At 41.7% G+C, this 20194-nt stretch overlaps 1 protein-coding gene across 1 annotated transcript; it reads left to right on the top strand.

The window, feature by feature from the left end:
- Window positions 1–715: 715 nt before the first annotated feature.
- Window positions 716–16161, top strand: LOC125894920 (alpha-1A adrenergic receptor-like). The gene is made up of 2 exons (XM_049586612.1): window positions 716–3075; window positions 14996–16161. The coding sequence occupies exons 1-2, from the start codon at window positions 2112–2114 to the stop codon at window positions 15559–15561; spliced, it is 1530 nt and encodes a 509-aa protein (XP_049442569.1). The 5' UTR covers window positions 716–2111; the 3' UTR covers window positions 15562–16161.
- Window positions 16162–20194: the final 4033 nt, after the last annotated feature.

The following is a 20194-nucleotide window of genomic DNA, read 5'->3' on the forward strand; positions in this document are numbered from 1 at the left end:
TCACTTGACGTACTCACCGGGTGTTGATCAAGATCAATGTGACTTTTTTGGCCACATTTTATTATGGTACATATCATTTACTTAAGTCATGCTTAACTAATACATGACTAATGATGAGCTGCCCTTAACAAATGATAGAGTCACTATGACTTTATAGATAGGTCATCAATTAAAAAATGTTAATTCACAATTACTTCACACATTCTGCACATAGCTGCATTGCAGTTGCATGGAAGTTTATTTCAGACCCAAACTTTTGCTCAGCCTCTAAAAGAAAAACAGTATTTTTATCAAACTGGTCACAAGATGCAAACATTTACACGTTGCCGCATGACCCATGTGCATGTGCAACACGGGGTGAATCATGAGTTAATATTGATGTTAATTATTATATTTGATTGTTGTGGTTGAAGCACAGAGACAATGGTTAAGAATGATGCATTGAAACTAGTGCAAATTAGCGCAGCTTGGACTGCAGTGGGAGAAACGGCTTTAGATTTCGGTGAGAATAAGAACTGCCAGACGCTCTAAAGTCTTCTGAAAATATGAGAGATGGAAGCTGTCAATTTATAGTTTACTGTAGCTGTGAAGAAGCTGTCGACGTTAGATTTTATGACAAGTCAACTTTTATTACATACACCATCAATCATCAGTGACAAGCATGCTTCAATCTCAAAGAACTGCATCTTAGTTTTTCCACCTTTTGTTTCTCCATAGTTTACAGTAGGCCTACATATAATATGGAAGGGTTACAAACTAAAGTAACAGAAATAATGAAAAAGTAAAAGTGAGAAATAGAGGGTAAAGACTAAGGTTTTCACTGGATAAAGACAAACATCTTCCACCCAACAAGATTGCCTTTATAGACAGTATTATTACATAAATAGTGAGGATTGAATGTTGAGAATAAATACACCAAACATGCTGATTTTTTTGGATTAATTCATTCAAATTCTGATGACATCATAGACCTCATGATAACCTTGTTCAAACTATAACTTGAAGCTACAAACATTTCTGGGGAATGAAGTCAGTGCAGATTAAGGCTGCAGATGTGGAGCTTTAAACACTCGATGAGAGGGTTTTTTTCATTGAACTGTAAATCAGTCATTGACTTAAGCTGTTTACTATCTCCACCGGTTACATCGTGTGTTGTGAAAAGCCTTTAAACAGGAGGAACCTCAGTTTTAGGAATGTGCCTGTGTTTGAACTCAGCCCATTAAATCAGTCACAGAGCTCCAAAATGAGATTACTTGAGAGGAACTCCTGCATTTGACCAAAATAGGAAACTATATTTCACAAGAAATACCTGTTGCAGCAGAGGGGGTGTGTGATTTTGTTATCCACTTTTGAATTTTATCAATTTGGCCTTTTTAACTTTACCTTTTAAGTTGCCTGCCTGAAGCTCCTGATTGATTTTCAAGGACCACACATAGACAGAAAGTGAGTAGATCTTATGTCAGTAGGGATTTACACTGAGACATTATGCTCAAGCACATTTTTTTCTCCATTACAAAGTATCCTCCAATGCCATTGAAGCATAGTGCTCCTTTTAGAAACCTAAAAAACTGACAACAAAGTTAATGTGGTTTTGGCACAAAAGCCTTTCGCTTGTAATTGTCCAGTTAAGCACCCTCCCACGGTGAGGAAAAACAGAGGCGCTTCTCCCAAAACGCGCAATTCTTTCCCGCACAGTTGCGTAAAATGGTGCAAATGTACAGTTTGTTATGCGTTTTCTGTGGAGCGCACGGTTTTTCTTGCAATGATGCGTCATGCGCGCTTCACGGACTCGTGTTTAGGTATGTTTGGCCAGTGCATGGGAGAGCTGTGTGTGGCGCAGAGGAGGCAGGAGATGACTGCTGCCCCCCTCACTTCTCCACTGAGCCCTCAGGAGAGTGGAGGGAGAAGGATTTCATGGGGTCTGTACGACTGCACACTGAGCGGTTTTCTCTGATAAAACATCTCAGCGGTGATTTGGAAACGAAATTGCAAACACGCAGTCACACCATGCAGACTTAGACCATTCAGACAGGTTTTTTAATGTAAAGCTCTTTCTTGAGTTGCGGTTACAAGTGATCTGAAGCCTGCTATGGAGGACCTCTTGAGTCAAAATGAGTCTGAGCACTGACAATGTCACAAACTTGTGGAAAAATGGTTCCTCGGAACTCGGCGGGACTCCGGGCGCGTCCTACCCGGTCAACTTCACCAACAGCTCCGGGGGGAACCACACGGAGGTGGACCTCACCCGAGCCATCCCGCTCGGCTTGGTGCTGGGGGCTTTCATCGTGTTCGCAATCGCAGGCAACATCCTCGTCATCCTCTCGGTGATGTGCAACAGGCACCTGCGGACACCGACGAACTACTTCATTATCAACCTGGCCATCGCCGACCTGCTGCTGGGCACCACGGTGCTGCCGGTGTCCGCCACTCTGGAGATCTTAGACTACTGGGTGTTCGGCAGGATCTTCTGTGACATTTGGGCGGCGGTGGATGTGCTGTGCTGCACCGCGTCCATCATGAGCCTGTGCGTAATATCCATCGACCGCTACATCGGAGTGAGCCACCCGCTGCAGTACCCGTGTATCGTTACGGAGAAGCGGGCTCTGCTGGCCATGCTCGGGGTGTGGGTGCTGTCGGTGGTCATCTCCATCGGACCTTTGCTCGGGTGGAAGCAGCCGCCGTCGCCGGACGACACGGAGTGCCCCATCACCGAGGAGCCATTTTACGCGCTCTTCTCCTCCCTCGGCTCCTTCTACATCCCTCTCATCGTTATTCTGGCCATGTACTGCCGGGTGTATATAGTCGCCAAACGGACCACTAAGAACCTGGAAGCTGGTGTGATGCGCGAGAGGATGAACTCCGGTGAGCTGACACTCAGGATCCACAAGGGCTCTCAGGTGCACGAGGAGCCCGGTAGTTCAGGCACCGGCAAGGGCCGCGCACACCAAGCGAGGAGTTCCCTCACGGTGAAACTTCTGAAATTCTCCCGGGAGAAGAAAGCGGCAAAAACTTTGGGAGTTGTGGTCGGCATGTTTACGCTTTGTTGGCTGCCCTTCTTCCTCGCCTTACCCATAGGTAGGTTCAACAGGTCGTCCATACTGTGGTCTGTTACACCGTCATAAATGAAACCCCCACCTCCTTTTCCTCACAACACACTCCCACTTTTTAAACTTTATTACATTCAATTAGCTAATGAGACTTCCAGAAAAAGGCATTTCAGCCATTTAAATGTCTGTAGCAAGTTAAACTGAGGAGTTTAAAGCTGCAGGCCTTGTAAATCATATCTATAGCTCTCACTTGGAGAGTCTCCTGGGTAGAATTTACTGCTCTGAATTGTCACCAAACCTATGAGTGGGCTTTGATTTACTTTAGTGGTCATTTTATAGGCCTACTGCAGGAGTAAAAAATAACATCCCCCATTTATTATTGCAGCATTTCATATAAATGGCGCAGTAGGAGTGGATCTATATTATTTCTATGACTTCACAGCCTCTGTGTATGTAAGTAAGTTCAATTGCATCATATTTTATGTCACAGACTTTAAAATTGGACCAGCTTTCAAATGTTCCAACTCTACAATGCCAAAGCCAACACTGGCGTTGTGATCTCTAAACTCAGAGCCTGTAATATGGGATAGAACATGTTTTCAAGAGGCTGAGAAGGAATTCTTTACAGTCTTATCCAAACATTATTTGTGTTATCTTTGCATTGATTCCCTGAGTCTCAGTTAATCTGCTGTGCAACAAATAGCTGGAGTTTGCCAAGTGAAAAGTAGGTGGCCCCCCTCTGCTCTGGTCGGTTTGTTCAGAGGCCTGTGGGGCCCGCTTGGGCTCCCTGATGCCACCAAGACTGGCAAGCATTCAACACCCCGCTGTCATGGCTGTTTAAAAACCTGCAAAGGAAATTAAACAATATATTCTGTGGTGAAATGTTCACGCTGCGGGCTGTGTTGTGGCGAGGAGGCTAAGAAAATGTCTTTATTTAGTGATGGAGTCTGGGCTCACGGAATAAAGTCTCAGCTACAAGCATGGCTGCTGCATTTTAGAAGATTGTTCCCCTGATTGGCAGGGTGATGATTCCTTATGACACTGTAGATAATGGTTATATATATTTGTGACCATGTGTTTGTGTATCGGCGTGTGCCTGTGTGTGTACACATTTACTGTGGTCAAATGGGAATGTGTTGATGCCCCTGGCATCAGTCTGCAGCTCATCACCTCCTCACATGGACACACACTCATCAGTACCTAGGGCAGGATCACTACGCAGTGTCACATAGCTGGGGTTATTTTGCTTCGAGGCGTTCTTGGTGAGATACCAAAGGCACGTAACAAAATATAATTTTCCAAAGTTCTGATTTTCAGATCTGAGAGGCTTCAGAGAGCAGATTCCAGGGAGGGAGTTGAGGTTCAGGAGGGGCCTGTTTATGTAACACTAATCAACAAACTGCCAAGAAACCCCCGGAGGGTACGTTTCTGTGTACAATCTCTGGTGTAGCATACTGATACATTGTCACAGAGCACCATGCGACCTTATTTCATGCTCATTTTTAACTGGCCTCAGAGATGCATGGAAGACAGACATACAAAGAAGTCCACAAATCTTCTGGTGGAGAATTCCACACAATGCATCTACTGTATATAGATTTATATATCCGCCATGTCAAAGCAAAACACTGAAACTGCTCTCAACATTACAGGCTCGTCTGTTTGCAAAGGGGTATCTGTGGTGATATTGCTGTTCAGTTTACGTGTGTGCCCTGTTCTCTTGTGTAACTCTTGTCAGAACTTAAATATTCTAAGTGTGATAGGGCAGCAGCTCTCCGCTCATGTTGCTCCGTGAGTATTCATTAGCCTCCACCCACAGTGTGGGATTTCCTGTCTCACACTTGTTATTACCCTGCTCCTTCCTCTGCATACTGTCACTGATATGTAATGTATGTGGGGGGTTTTTTGGTTGACGGTGTGTGCGTACCAGTGGCTGCGGACGGCACATGTGTTTTGTTTGTGTGTGTGTGTGTGTGTGTGTGTGGAGTGCTGGAAATTGTATGTTTGTTTATGTCAGCATGTTTGTGTGTGTGTTGTGAGTGATTGTGTCAGTGTGGCTGCAGCTTTCTGAACAATTTTAAAGCCAGAAAAGGTGAAACTGAGGCTGGATGCCGCCAGCAAGATCCACTGCAACCTCTGACCTCTGAGGTCTCAACCTGAGAACATCTGCAGCTTAAAGACACATGGGAATTCTGTTGTTCACGGCTGATCTGACCTATCTGATCCTAAATCTTGTAAACACCTTGTATTTGTTTTTGCACATAAATGGCAAGCATACAGCTACCAGTCCCAAAGTTTGAGTCAGTCCTTTTCAGGTTCTGAATTATCGTGTCTCCTTGTACGCCTTTAACTTGGAGCAAAGTAAGGTATACAGACTCCAAGATTATAAACATTACATCAAAGTTTTTTAAGTTAGTGTTGCTCCAGGCAAGCTTCCTTGGACAAAAAGCAGCCCAAAATTTCACACACACTCACTGAGAGCTGTCTAACGTAGCCTGTTTGTCAGTAAGGGTGACATATCTAAACTTAAAGTTATTTCAGAACATTCTTGTATCACATTATGAAAAAAAACACACTGTAACATTTAATTGCACTGCAATAATCACAGTGCAGGAATTGACCATAAAAGGCTGTTTGAGGAGCCAGACACAATGAAAGCAGTCAGAGTTGTACTAAAATGCTTATAAAACCTTCTATATGATTGGAGCAGGTTTTTAAAACATCTCTGTATTGAATTTTCAAAATATTCAGGTACACAAAAAACAAAATCACCACATGATATACACAATATACAACCCTGATTGAGCAGTCTTATCTTTAAAGGGGCTCTGTGTGTAATTCAGAGTGAATGAGTTGTCTGCACACATTTCTCAACGTGGGGGTGGCTGAGCCAACAGCTCGCAGCTAATGTTGCTAACTTCCTAAACAGTGCTGACAGAGTTAACAGTGTTAACCAGCAGGGAACCAGAGGGTGGGTGCTACGCTTCTGTAATGGCCCCGTCCTGATATCAGCAGTGACTGCCGCGTGAGTGCAGTGCAAAGCAGCAGTGATGAACTAGCCAGTGGGATACACACATGCACACACAGTTGGACAGGCCACAACAACAATCCACAGAGAAGCTCGGAAATCAAATCCCACAGATCCTCTGCACAGGACGCCATTGTTCTGCTATTTCTTCTAATCTCCTCTCTATCTCTCCAACAGGCAGAATAAATGTCTATACTTCTGAGAAATGGCTTATCAACTAAACATTTCCTGCAATTAAACTGGTAAACTGGTTTATAAACAGTGTGCTGTGAGATCTGCCGCTGCGCACCTCACAACTGTGCGTAATAGTCGCGTGTAATAACTGCTCCTCGTCCGTTAGACTCCACGACTTTCATGTTTGTCTCACTGACAGGTGGAAAGCCTACAAATTTTTAAGATCTTTTAAGATTTAAATAGCACATAATTGCACGATTAAAATGAGCACTGCTTACATTGTGCTTTCAATAAATACTACTGCATTTTTTAAAAATTATTAATTGTGTCTCAAATTATTCTAGGGGGGGACAGCTTTACTGAAGGGGGAGTCATGTCCCCCCTGTCCCCCCCGGGATTTCTGCCCCTGCAACTAATCTATTGAGCAGCTTAACATTTTTCAGACACAATTCTAGTCCGGATAGAAAAGTTTCCACACATTAAGTGTATTTACTGCAGACTGACAGGGAAATGTATGTGGCAATTATGCACAAGATATAAATACATTCACTGAAGAGCAGTCACAAAATGATACTTTGACTTTTATGAGTAACAAGCAAAACCGAAAAACACACACAATAAATTATTGGATTCCTAAAACATAGATTAGCTTTAAAATACTCACTACAAGCACAACATTGGTTCAAAGAAACAGCAGAAAAGTCAGTAAATGAAATTGGGCTCATCTTGACACACTGAAGGACTAGACTCAAATTGTCGGCAGCTACATCTGCACACAGAGCTGAAAACAAATGTGCAGTACAGGAAGATGTATGTATAAAGAAAACATAGGCCTACAGCTGGGGCTGCAACTAACTGTGTTTGTTATTTATTATCCTGCCAGTTGTTTTCTCAACTGATTAATGGTTTGGTGTATAAAATGTCAGAAAGTAGCAAAAAAAATGCCTAAGATGATGTTTTAATAATGCTTTTTTGTTTGTTTGTTTGTTTGTTTGTTTGGTGTAGGACAAGTAAAAGTGAGAAATCCTTACATTTTTAGGCTGCAACCAGTATTGTCACACAGTTTGGCTTGAAAAAATGAAATCAACTGACAATTAATTAGTTACTAAAATTACTGCCAGCTCATTTCCTGTTCATCAATTTATTGATTTACTGACTAAATACAGGTAAACAGTGATAGGTAGAGTAAACAAAAACACTACTTAAATAAAAGTATTGTTACTTTTTAATGATATTGACTGAAGTAGAGAAGTACTCATAAAAATAATCAACTTAAATAAGGGTAAAACCGATCCTGTAAGTGGTTAGTAGCTTCATTAGATGCAGTTTATTTCATCAGCATATTACATTCTCACAGGTCCTCAACAGATGATAACAAATGTGAAGTGCACGGAAATTCATCTAAGTGCCATATCCCCCATACCAAGGGGGAGTTTATTGTTGTTTATGTTTATTTCAGCTGTTAAGTTTTAATATGGCGGTCTATGGGGATCGTCTCCCCTCTGGAGGAGGGGAACTGCAGTTTTTGGCTTCATTTTTCAGCCCTGGACGTTGCCGCTTGTTCAAAACACCTCTGCTCCATCTGCGGTGTTTTGATGGGCTAGTCGTATCTCTCGCTGTTGGACAGTCGTTGTCATGCATGTGAGCTTAGCTTAATATAAGAATTTATAAGACATATCTTAGAAGGTATCGGTAAAAAAAAGCGAGAAGTGTGTAGCAGAGTATAGGACATATTTATTGCAAATGTAGGCTACTTGTGCAAGAGAAAAAAAATCTGCAAAACAAGTAGGCTACTCTTAAGCCTCGTTTCCACTTTCATGTGTGTACAGAGACGAGTGCCTGTGAAACTCCTTCTCTCGTAATATTTAGGTCTGGAGTTTGCCTCGACTGTGTTAAAAAGATACTGAACTTTTGCAGTGGATTTCAGAGAGACCGTATGACAGTGTGCTAGCTTAGCTAACAGGCTGCTAACTGGCTAACAGGTTATTTACTTCAAACCAGTTGCCTGTGTTGATTGTTAAGTGAGTTTGTCTTATTAAAAATAACTTGTTTATCCAGTTTTAACACATTATGAATCTGAGTAATGTTATTCTGCTAAAATATGGTTATACATTACATACAGTCAGATTGTCATGATGACTCATTCAGCTGTTCATACTTCTTTTTAATTAAATATTTCACAAAACATGCCATGTACCTGGCAGGTTCTGTTTTTGTCGCAGTAATGTTTCAAGCGCATTTTCCAAACTACTGGATGGCGGAAAAACACTGACAAAATTAACCTCCTCCCATGGCTACAGGTAGTTTCTATCAGGTTTCTGTCCATCCGTAAAGAAATGCACTTCCTTGCATTGGACACTGAAGGTATCATCCATATATTTACGAATCTATAGACACCAGTCATATAAGTGGCAATGAGGCGTTAGTGCTCATTTATGCTCAACTTTAGATATGGAGACAGACAGACGCTTCTGTCCGTACTCTGCATTCATTGTGTCCATATTTGTGCAGGTTCTTTAAGAGCTTATGGATACGGATGAAACCGAGTAGTACCGTCACAGATCTTGGAGGCAGTGTACCAAATTTCAATCGAGATATGACCTCAGGAGACATCGAAGAAATTTAAATAATGGCCGAACAGAACAAATAGGCAATATAGTCAAAAGAATCCTCGTGATGTACATAATGGCTGCACAAACCATCACTGTCTACCACACTGCGACCATTTAAAGGTCCAATATCACAGCCTCCTCCACCTACGCTTCGTTTGTTATTGTCTGAAACTTTTGACTCTGCCCTCTAGTGCCATCTATTGGCTGTGTCTATCCCAGCATAATGGACGCATGGAAGTCTGAAGACAGTAATGTTTCTGTTTGAAAAGGACGCATCTATTTTTGTACGTAAAGGCAGTATCAATGTACAGTTATTGTAAAATGTATTATTAAAGATATTACTCAAGTAAATGTAACAGAAGAAATGTGATGTGTTTCTAGCTACACTTCAAGTAAACAAAGACAACAAAACAACATCTACAAAAAATTCTTAAGAGCATTAAAGCACTGAAAATCAGTGTAAAATAAAGTATTTTTACTTTAAATTATGAAGATTCAGTGGAGGGACTCGTCTACATTTAAGTGTTTGATTGAGTCATTCTCTTGTTCTCCTCTTCCAACTTAGCCCAAAAAAAAATCCCCAGTCCTCAGCAGATATGTGTCTTATTTCATTGCACACATTGTCCCACGGCTCTTTAACACCCAGCGCCGGCACTAATGTCCTGTGAAGGCATCACATTTAGCAACTGGTGCAAGCAGTGTGCCCATGTGTGAGAGAAACCAACACTTTGAGGTGTTAACCAATTGTTTCCATGTAGAAGTATTTTGGGAAGAGATACTGTGCATGTGTGCATCTCAACATGCGTGTGTGTTTTTGTTCCGTGAGCTGGCCGACCCCTGCGCTCGGGGCTAATTGAAATGGTTTTTGAAAGGGGAAAGAAATGGCAGTGTTGAGTGTCAAAGCAATGGGGAAGAAAGAAGGTGGCAGATCTGAGCTGGAGGGGCCACAGGGCAGCGCGGGTGAAAGTGTGGGTCCCTGGGATGTCAAACCAATTTTCCAAAAATAGCTTCATGTTATGGTTTCATTGAAAGCAATCTGCGAGGGCAATAACTTCTGTCTTTTTAGATTAAGAGATATTAATCATATTCATGGGTGTGTTATGAAACAGGATGCGCGAGTCTTTGAAGAGCAGATTGTGTGTGTGTGTGTGTGTGTGTGTGTGTGTGTCTGTGTGTGTGTGTCTGTGTCTGTGTGTGTATGCATGCGCTCTACATGGAGCGGAATCGGCATCACCTCGTCCAATTAGTGAGAATAACAGGATGCCTTGTTTTGTTAAGATGTTCCTGTGTTTCACAGTGAGATGTGTATGTGTGTGTGTGTGTGTGTGTGTGTGTCTGTGTCTGTGTGCGTGTGCTTGTCCTCAGGAAGGAGGTGCTAAGATTTCTCTTAACAGAAGGGCCGAGACCACGAACAAGAACCCTCCCACGTTTATCTCTATACCATTGTCTCTCATCTTCTGCTGTTCGTACATTTCATATTATTTATTTATACTTCCTTTCAACATAAACACTCTTCAAGGGACAAAAATGGACCACATTCACACAAAACTTAAACACATTAACATGTACCACATCTGGCCACAGGAAGGTAGGATGTCAGCCAGATTTATTTCTGTGTTTCCTTCAATTTTACTCGGCACTTGTGTAGAATAGAGGCACAGACACATGCTGGCAGAGTCCCACCTTTTGCTCTCTGCAGGGGTGTTTAGAGGGTCCTTCCTGGGAAGCAGGCAGAGCAACACAGCTGTGTTTGCCTGTGCAGTGTTTATTATTAACGAGGACAAGAGATAATGGGCAATCAAGACAAATAAACTGTTAATAAATAAAAACAATAAGAGAATATGGTATGTGCAAATTAGCAAATTTTGTCCTCTTCTTGTTTTTTGTACTGCGCCCTGGATGGCTTTTGCGTTATTCATTTTCTCATAATGCTCTCCACTCACACTCTTCTCCACCATTTCCCTTGTGTTCGATTATGGTTTGAATGTCAACATTTTTCTAACTGCGTACCCTTCTTCCCCATACGCTATTTTTTTTCTTAAGTGTCTCAACTACTGACTAAACCAAGAGAGCCGCTTACCAATTTCAATGCAAATATACATGTTTATCATTCTGTACGTCAAATAAAGAAATAGATAGGTTAATTTGTCCCAGCACGGGATGAAGCTAATAAAATTATTCAATTAATCCACAGGTTCCCAACCTGAGGGTCCCGACCCCACTGGAGGTCCCCAAAGCTTCGCAGGGGGCTGCAAGGCCTTCTTAATTTAAAGGGGTGTAAGAAAACTTATTAGAAAATTAACCATAGGCCTATATCTCAGCATTTTATTCATTTCTGTGAAGAAAACTAAATGATTTTTTTTAAAACATTAGATTATTAATCAAGATGTAAACTTACAAAACATCTCACAGAATAGGGACACATGAAGACGTGAACACAAGCTACAATCACAGAGCCTTGACTCTGCAAAACAGCCTCGTCCTGCATTAGAAAAGTACACGTAGAGCTCACAGACAATGACCAAGCGTCATGGATAAGACACAGAATTTGTGGGAGAAGAAGCCTAGTAAGTGTGTATGATTGCTGAAATTTAAAATAATATGAATACATCAAAAATTTCCTAAAAGTTTCAAGAAAACTCATGTCTAATTAAATACTTACTGCAGCTATTGTGTTCATTATTTGTGTTAATTGTACAGTTTACCAGTTATTATGTACTGTTGTTATTGTTATGCATTAAATGCCATATAAATATATCCATAAAACACTTACTCAAGGGTTGGCAGTTTACGCAATGACAGAAAAAGGCTGGGAACCACTGAGTTAATCAACTAAATTTGGTACTCAAGTGCATTACCATTACAGCTATGTTTACTATATACTCATTTACAATCGTTTTGTTGAAAAAATTAGTTATTAATCGGTCAACCAATGTGCTGTATAATAACCTTAATTCACTGCTCAAGATCACTATCATTATCGTCATTTTGTCATCATAATTGGAAATGCTTGGCTGTCATCTGCCAAAGCAGAACAACAGAGAGGTTATCAACTACTATCAAAGACAGACTGAGAGACAGACGGGAAGACCAGTTTTTAATTCCTTTTCCTCTGTATCCCAATCACAGGCATAACTCACAGGGTTATGTAATCGCATTTAAGTGGTCGTCCCAAAGCGAAAATAGCATGTGAAAATACCAGCCACTGAGAAGAGACCCATTCATCTAAAGAACAGGAGGCCAACACACATTCAGACAGCCGGCTCTAGTTTCATCTCACAGTCTGGCAACCAGACACACACACACACACACACAGATTGTTATGCTGTCATTCAGGAGCCACTAAATCAAAGTTGGAAGTGACATTTCCTCATATTGTAACACCAACTATTTTTGTCGAGGTAGAAAATTGACTGAAGCATTGTAAGTGTGTGTGTGTGTGTGTGTGTGTGTATTTTCTCTGGATCTTAAATGGAAAAAAAATTCTGTGATGTCAACTTTGCATAGTTGCAGGTTTTTGATTATTTCCACCTCCAAAAGTGGACACAACTCCCCTCAGGCTGTTATCATTACTCGCGACCAATAACACATTTCACCCGCTGGCTGCTTATTACATGATGCATTTTAAAACGCTTGCGATAATTGTTAAAGTTGTTGATGTGATGTTCATGAAGAAGCAAGCTGGGGTGTCAGTGTCTGCCTATAATATCTTACCAGAGGTAATTTCACACTTGAAAGCCTGAGATTATAGTGCATCCTCAGTCTCTCCAGGAATGTGATATTAATTCAAGAATGTGGGCTGGTGTAAAGAAACAGTTTTACTCGTATCTTCCCACACACACGAACACAAAGTTTTCTTTCTTTCGCACTAATCTTACACTTGCTGTGTTTTTATCTGCAGGCTTTCCCCTCTCACCTCATTAGCTTGTAAGATATTCTTCCTGTGTTTGAGCAGGAGGAGAAAAAGGCACCACAAGGGGAGATTAATGCAGTTTAACACATGCCAAACTCAACTCATTAGCATCCATGACAAACTTGCCTCTTTTATAGTGTTGCCGTTTCCATCATCATTATTGCCTGATTGAGTTTTACTGACAACATATGCAAACATATGCAGCCACAACTTTTGCAATAACAGCATACAAATATTTTGCACTGACAACAGGTGCAGGTGCAAGAAAAAAAAGTTTTCTGTGATAGGGAGACCCCTGCAAACCGTCAGAGAAAAGGTGCCATTTCTTTACAGCTGTCTACCCTTTGCTTGGAGGAAATCATGTCTTGCACAGTGTATTTATCTAAAAGGGGAATCCAGGGTCATCCCACTCTCAACCCCTGTATTCTTATCTCCAGATGAACTGTGGAAAAACGGCTGAATCTGTTTTTCAAAAGGGAGCACTTCATCTGCTTCTGTAGGCCTTCTTACATACAAGGTCTTTCTTTGATGAAAAATAACGTGGAGTTGGATGGTGTCTTCTGTGATTCACATCCTCTCTGCAGGCAGTCTGACTGTAAAGCCTTATGTATTTCTAATTAATGCTGCCACCTACTGGGTAAAATATAAGCTGCATGACTCATAGTCAATTTTCCATGATCAGGGATGCACTGATCCAGCACTACCATGATTAACTAAATCGAATATCGGCCGTTATGTAATCGATCTGGATTTAATTTTCTTCATTAGTGTCCTATAAAAATTGAGTGTTTCGATTATCAGTTACATTCATTCTGTCATAACAGGCTGGCAACTCTATATATATATATATTTTTTTTTTTTTTTTTTCAATTCTTGGCCTCATTACTTTACATGGAAATTTTTCCTACAACTTTTAAGACGTACAAATGTTAAAACTGAGATAAGGATAGCACTGGTGTTGCATCATCACTCAGGTATTGGTATTAGGAGAAAAAATGTTGGATCTGTGCTTCCCTAATTATGAGGTATTTTCCCCTTTTAGTAGCTTTTAAATTGGAAAAAACAGCGAAATATTCAGACACGACACTATTCATGTTTCTCTATGGCTGCACCATTCCATCAAATATAAATATGTCCTGTGTGTCATTTTATACAAATTTCCCCCAAATTTTGCCCAACACATTTGGTATCTCTGAAGATGTGTTAGTAATGACAGATCTACCAGCAGGTCAGTGGTTAATTTCTACAAACAGATCCTGCATTTGTATGCAGAATCTGTTGGGATCAGGACAAGATATTGGTATCACAAATGTTCTGGTTTCCATCCGTAGTTTGGTTGTAGTCTGAGCAGAATTGACCAATCACGTTTGAACACAGCAGGTAAACAATCTATGAAATGCAATCTCAGACCCTACTGGCTATCATCTGACAACGATTAAGCTTTATGTCAGGTTTTATTTCACATCTGCAGTCATATGTAGATATCTGTTTATAGAAATTAGCCAAAATGCCCTGTCCACATGAGAGGACATTTTGACTCAGACATCCGCTGGCTACACTGGATCAGCCCAAAATATTAGCCGTCACCCCAAGACGCTTTATCATCGTCAGACAATAGCTGATGGGTGCCAAGACTGATTAGTGTTTAATCAGTGACAAGTCTGACATTGTGGTGCATATAATCAGTTTCCCTACAGAGAGTTAGTTCAGAAGATCAATGTGACTCCTGTGTCTGTGAGCTTATCATAGACTGAGAGCAGGGGATGGCAATTCTGGAGTCTCAGCTGGTTGCCTGGCAACCCCAAGAAACAGCTACAGCACGTTACATCTCCTAAAACCATTTTTTCATTCTTATATTTCTTTGTGCAAATGAAACAAACAAGACTGACTGTGTTAGCGTAAGGGAGGCTGGTGGGTGTATTTATTAACTTAAGAAAGAGCTAGGTTAGCTTGTTAGCTCTCCTACTTCTAGTCTTTATGCTAAGCTAAGCTAAACGCCTCCTGGCTTCACTTCATACTCAGCACATATGAATGAGTGTGGAATTGATTGTCTCATCTGTTGATAAAAAATAAAAACATCAGCAAGCATGTTTCCCTAAATGTTGCAGTATTCCTGTTAAGATCCAAAACACATGGACTAAAATCTTAAGTGTTTCCGTACGAAGCCATTGGCAACTAATACCAGCATTTCCATTTTCTCTTTCTGTTCTACTGTGTCCAGGGTCTTTTAATGTGAACTTGCGTCCACCTGATGTCCTCTTCAAAGTGATCTTCTGGCTGGGCTACTTCAACAGCTGCCTGAACCCCATCATCTACCCCTGCTACAACCGAGAGTTCAAGCTGGCCTTCATCCGCATTCTACGATGCCAGTGGTCCCAGCGCAAACGTCCCGGCTGGAGGGCCTACAATTATCGCTCCTCCAACTTCAGCTCCTCCGGACACTCACGCAAAAGCTCAGCGGATCATAACTCCAGCTGCTTGAATGGCAGCCAGCGCACTCTGCCCTCCTCAGCCAGTCCGAGCCCAAGCTACCTGAGCCAGGGTCTCCCACCTTGTCCTGAAGGGGAAACATTATACATCTGGGGGGCCAGCACCCCAACTCCCTCCACACCCAATCTGCTGCCTGGCAGCCCTGCAGACTGCCAGGCAGGAGCTCTAAGAGGGGAAGGAAGAGGAGGGAAACCAGCTGAGGAGACTACTGGTGGCATTTTCTCTTTCTCCTTTGGGAAGAATAAAGACAGGGGCGGGATCAACAAGGACAGCATGGTGCCTGATGACAAGGTGTGACCACTGAGTCACAAACAGAGCGTGGATGTAGGATTTCACAGGTTTGCTGCATTCACTGTACATGGTCCCATGATCATTCATCAGTCAGTGCATTGTCGTTGTCATTAGTGGTCAGTGTAAGGTGAAGGTAACTGAGTATTGACTATGCTGCTGTATCAGAGGTATTTTGTCCTATGTTACTGTATCTGTGGTTGATATAGAAGGGGAATTTCCTTTAATGGACAGTTAGGGGTTCAAGACAGTTCATCAGAATCACTGTTCCCTGCCCTCTCTGGGACCAGAAAGACACCACTGCATGCATCCTGATCAAACATTAAAATACATTGGAGGGGAAAAGGACACATTTTCAGAAACCCAACACAGCCTTCCATTCAGTCCATGTCTGCCCTGTAAAAAGACTCGTGTAAAATGTGTGGTAAGACAAATGATCACCTTGCTGTTGCAGTCACTTGATATCTTCATGGTATGTTGTGGAAATAAAGTATAACCTGGTTTATCTGCTGTGCGCACAATCATCGGATATCATCTTGTTTGTATGTTTGATGTTCAAAAAGTTCTGAATATCAGTATTAGAAATGTGATTGATACAAGAATAAACACAGACCGTTGATCAAATGTTGCTTGGACGCAAAGTCTCTCTCTGTAACTTGCGCCGGTATGTACGATCATAGATGTTAATGTTAATCTGATGAGAAAAGACCAGAGGTGGGTGTTGCTTCTTTCAAGCAAAACTGTGTGCTGATTGAAGAGAGGGGCATAGTTCAAGCGTCTAAGGCAGGGGTGTCAAATTCATTTTAGTTCATGGGCCACATACAGCCCAATTTTGACTCAGATGGGCTGGACCAATCATCCATTGCATAGTCAGTAACATCATCTCCAATATTTTCCCTTTTTCTGTGTAAAGAATTACATTCAGTAGTGGTCCATCCTTTTACAAAATAGCTGAACGGCCTGAGACGTCTTAAGAAAAATAGGTGCAATTTCAGTCTACATTTCACCTCCATTACATGTGCATTTATTCATACATTTCCTGATACAGATTCTTTTGAACTGAAGCCGCTGACTATTTTGCACAGTGTTCAATATCTTTAAACATGGTCACAGTAAGTGTTTATTGTCATATCAGAAAACTGTATTCTTGTCAGGGTGGAAAAGCCTCTGAAGTAGAATTTTACATGAAGTCAGCATGGAATCTATGGTCCGGCTCTGGCCCACAGGCCGTATGTTTGACACCCCTGGTCGAAGGTGAAGAGCAAACTATTCAGGGCAGTGGTTTTCAACCTTTCTTTGAAATAATGTACCCCCTTTGAAATATTTCTTCAGCCATGTACCCCCTGAACAACATAAATTATTTTGGTGGAACAAATAAAAAAAACAATATGATGAGGTACAACACAGCACTGCGCTATCAGGGACTTTACATAAAAACAACCTTGTAACTAAAATAACACCTAAATGCTACATATGAAATGTTTAGAATCCATTAAGACATTCACAGCAAAACAAATTTTTGTCATCATGCAAAAATGGCATTGCATAAAGTTGCACTGCAATTTTTTTTTTTTAGGAATTATGTGTGACTGATATTTTGATGCCTTCACATAGCCATGGCTGGAGGCAATATGTTTTCGGGTGTCTGTCAGTCTCATTAAGTGAATATGACATCTCAATAAGGCCTTGAAATTAAGACTCCTTAAATTTGGCACAAACATCCGCTTCAACTCAACGATGAACTGATTAGATGACTGAATTTGGTAGTCAAAGGTCAGAGGTCACTGTAATCTCACAAAACATAGTTTAGGCCATAACTCGTATGCTAACTATGACAACGTTTTACATCCAAAAGGTCAAAGGTCACCTTCATTGTAACATCATAATGTTCGGCAAAAACATGTTTTTGGTCATTATTCAAAACTCAGGAACAGCAGGAGAGACAGATAATGAATTGGTGACACAAAATTTGGGTGGTCACCTTGAAACTGTGCTGACTGCACAGATCTTCCGCGCTGCCGTGTTGAGGATGTGCGTGAAGCATCCACATTTTAGAATTTGTAGCTTCTTTGCAGCAACATCTATGTTTAAATCATTGTCTGCTGTCTTGGCTACATGTGAGTCTGAACAATCAAGAATGTAAAATTAAACTTGACTTGCTGGCCAAGGCATTCAACCACAAGGTGGTAATTCTATAGCTTAAAATAACATTTAAAAAAACCTCAAATACCCCCTGCAATACTCCAAAGTACCCCTAGGGGTGTGCGTACCCCCATTTGAGAAACACTGATTTCGAGGAACATTTCGCTGAGAGAAGTAAATCCGAGGGTTTATTGCTGATATAGACAGAGACCTTCAATCCCAGCTTGACTGTTATACATCTAACTCTAAACAGCTCCTTGTTCTTTTATCTCACAGCTCGCTGACTCCTGCTGGTTGATCATTTATTCCTGATAGACCTTGTTTTGACAAAGGATCAATACCTGACATCTGCACACAAAGAGTCTTGTGCACATCACAGGACACACAGCTTCTTTTAGTCTGGTGCGTTCCATCGACAGCTGGCACTTTGGGCGCCACTTCTGCTGAGCGCAGTTCTTGCTGGTCACCTTCTGTATATCCTCTATTTTTAATCTGAGCTGCGTGGCATTAGACTGATACGTAGCAGCATATGATCCATTGTACTACTCTACCCAAATGTCTCCCAGACGTGTCACCATGCTGCTACCACTCTGTTGGATCCTGCCTCTGTTCATCTCCTCCATTTGCATCTCCTGCTGTGGGAAGCAGCAGCACACAGGATACTTAGACCTGTCTGGCCGTGTTTCATGTACCCTACGCCTTTGCAATCTCTGCAATTTCTTCCTCATTCCCAAGGGTTTCATGCTGTCTGCCTATGGGAAAACCTTCAGAGCTGCCCAGAGACAAGTGAGGTGGATCCATGCAATCAGTCACCAAACTGGGCAACTTCAGATCAACCACATGAGGACTGGCTTAACTACACAAGTCCAGGCTTATATGGAAAGATATTCTTTGAAGAAGGAAAGGAAGGCTGCTCAGACACTAGGTCTAATTGCTGAGGTCTTTACCCTTTAAGTTGTGCCTTGTTTCAAAGGTTATAACAGTTGTTCCTGCAGAAGTCATCTATGACATCTATTGCGCGTCTGTCCGTCCTGGAAGAGGGATCCCTCCTCAGTTGCTCTTCCTGAGGTTTCTACCGTTTTTTCCCCGTTAAAGGGGTTTTTTGGGGAGTTGGAGTTTTTCCTTATCCGCTGCGAGGGTCCTAAGAACAGAGGGATGTCATATGCTGTAAAGCCCTGTGAGGCAAATTGTGATATGTGATATTGGGCTTTATAGATAAAATTGATTGATTGATCTATATAGGAGAACAAAAACAAATTTGGGACCAACAGAGCGGTATCGCGCAGGTTGTCCATTGTATGTCCTGTTAGTAAGTGGTAGTATTTAGCTGTGATTCCTCTGGGGACCGCAGTTTGGGTATATGGGTGCCATTCTGACTCATAAAGCAAACTTGCTGAAAGGGGACGTCACGCTGTATTAACTTAAAACTGTTAACAACTTTTTACAATCTGTTCACAGAGGACCACGCTCAGGACCCATAACACCTGCAGTTAACTATTTGTCATTGCTTTTTCTGGCCCATACTGTAGCTGCTAGTGCACCCCCACTAATTTTTGATGCAGTTTGTTCTGGAACCAGGCCTGTGTTATCGTCATCAATGCTAGTTAGCTAGCTAGCATTAATATAAGGGGAGCGTACCTATGTTCCCCGGGTCCTATGTTCCCCGCTTTGTATGGGACTGGGGAACATGGAACCCTTTTTAATAATAAGGGTTCTATGTTCCCGGCTTTTCCCCAAAAGGACCCGGGGAACATAGGCCCTTTTTTTTTAAAAAAAGGGTCCTAACCCCAAACCCCTAACCCTAACTCTAACCCCTTTTTCTCAAAAGGGTCCTATGTTCCCCGGCAACAGCCGGTCCCATACAAAGCAGGGAACATATTTCCTTTTGGGGGAAAGCGGGGAACATAGGACCCTTTTTTTTTTTAAAGGGTCCTATGTTCCCCGATCAGGGAACATAGAACCCGGGGAATATAGGGATGACCCCTAATATCAGCCAACACATAGGCTAGTCTGAGGTGGGCATGGGCCTGGTTTTATTTGTTGTGGCATTTTTTTAGCTGATTTGCTTGGGAGTAAGCAAACAAGCCTGAATAGCTTCATGCATGAGAGTTTATTCTCTACAGAGAAGGCACAAAGTCAGGCTCAAAGCTCAGAGTTTGTGCCCAGAACAGTGAATACAGGGCATCTTTATACTTGCACTCAGATGACAAGATGATGAGAAATCAATTGTAGCTTTCTTGGGCTTTCCTGATTTAAAATGTTCTCTTCATTGCATCAGAGGAACATACCTGTTGCAACATGTTAGGTAATCGGCTGTATCTGTTAGACAGTCAATGGACTGTCTTTGAAGATGAGATTACAGTGAATGCAAATCTCTTGATGATGTCAAGTAACGACTGATGTCTACAAAAGGGGAATGCAAAGGTCACACACTTACAAACACATAGGAAGAATGAAACAATGTAAGCGTATGCATAAGAAGACAAAAGTTCCACCACAC

The sequence above is a fragment of the Epinephelus fuscoguttatus genome, linkage group LG9 (genome assembly GCF_011397635.1).
Source record: "Epinephelus fuscoguttatus linkage group LG9, E.fuscoguttatus.final_Chr_v1".
Classification (NCBI taxonomy): Eukaryota; Metazoa; Chordata; class Actinopteri; order Perciformes; family Serranidae; genus Epinephelus; species Epinephelus fuscoguttatus.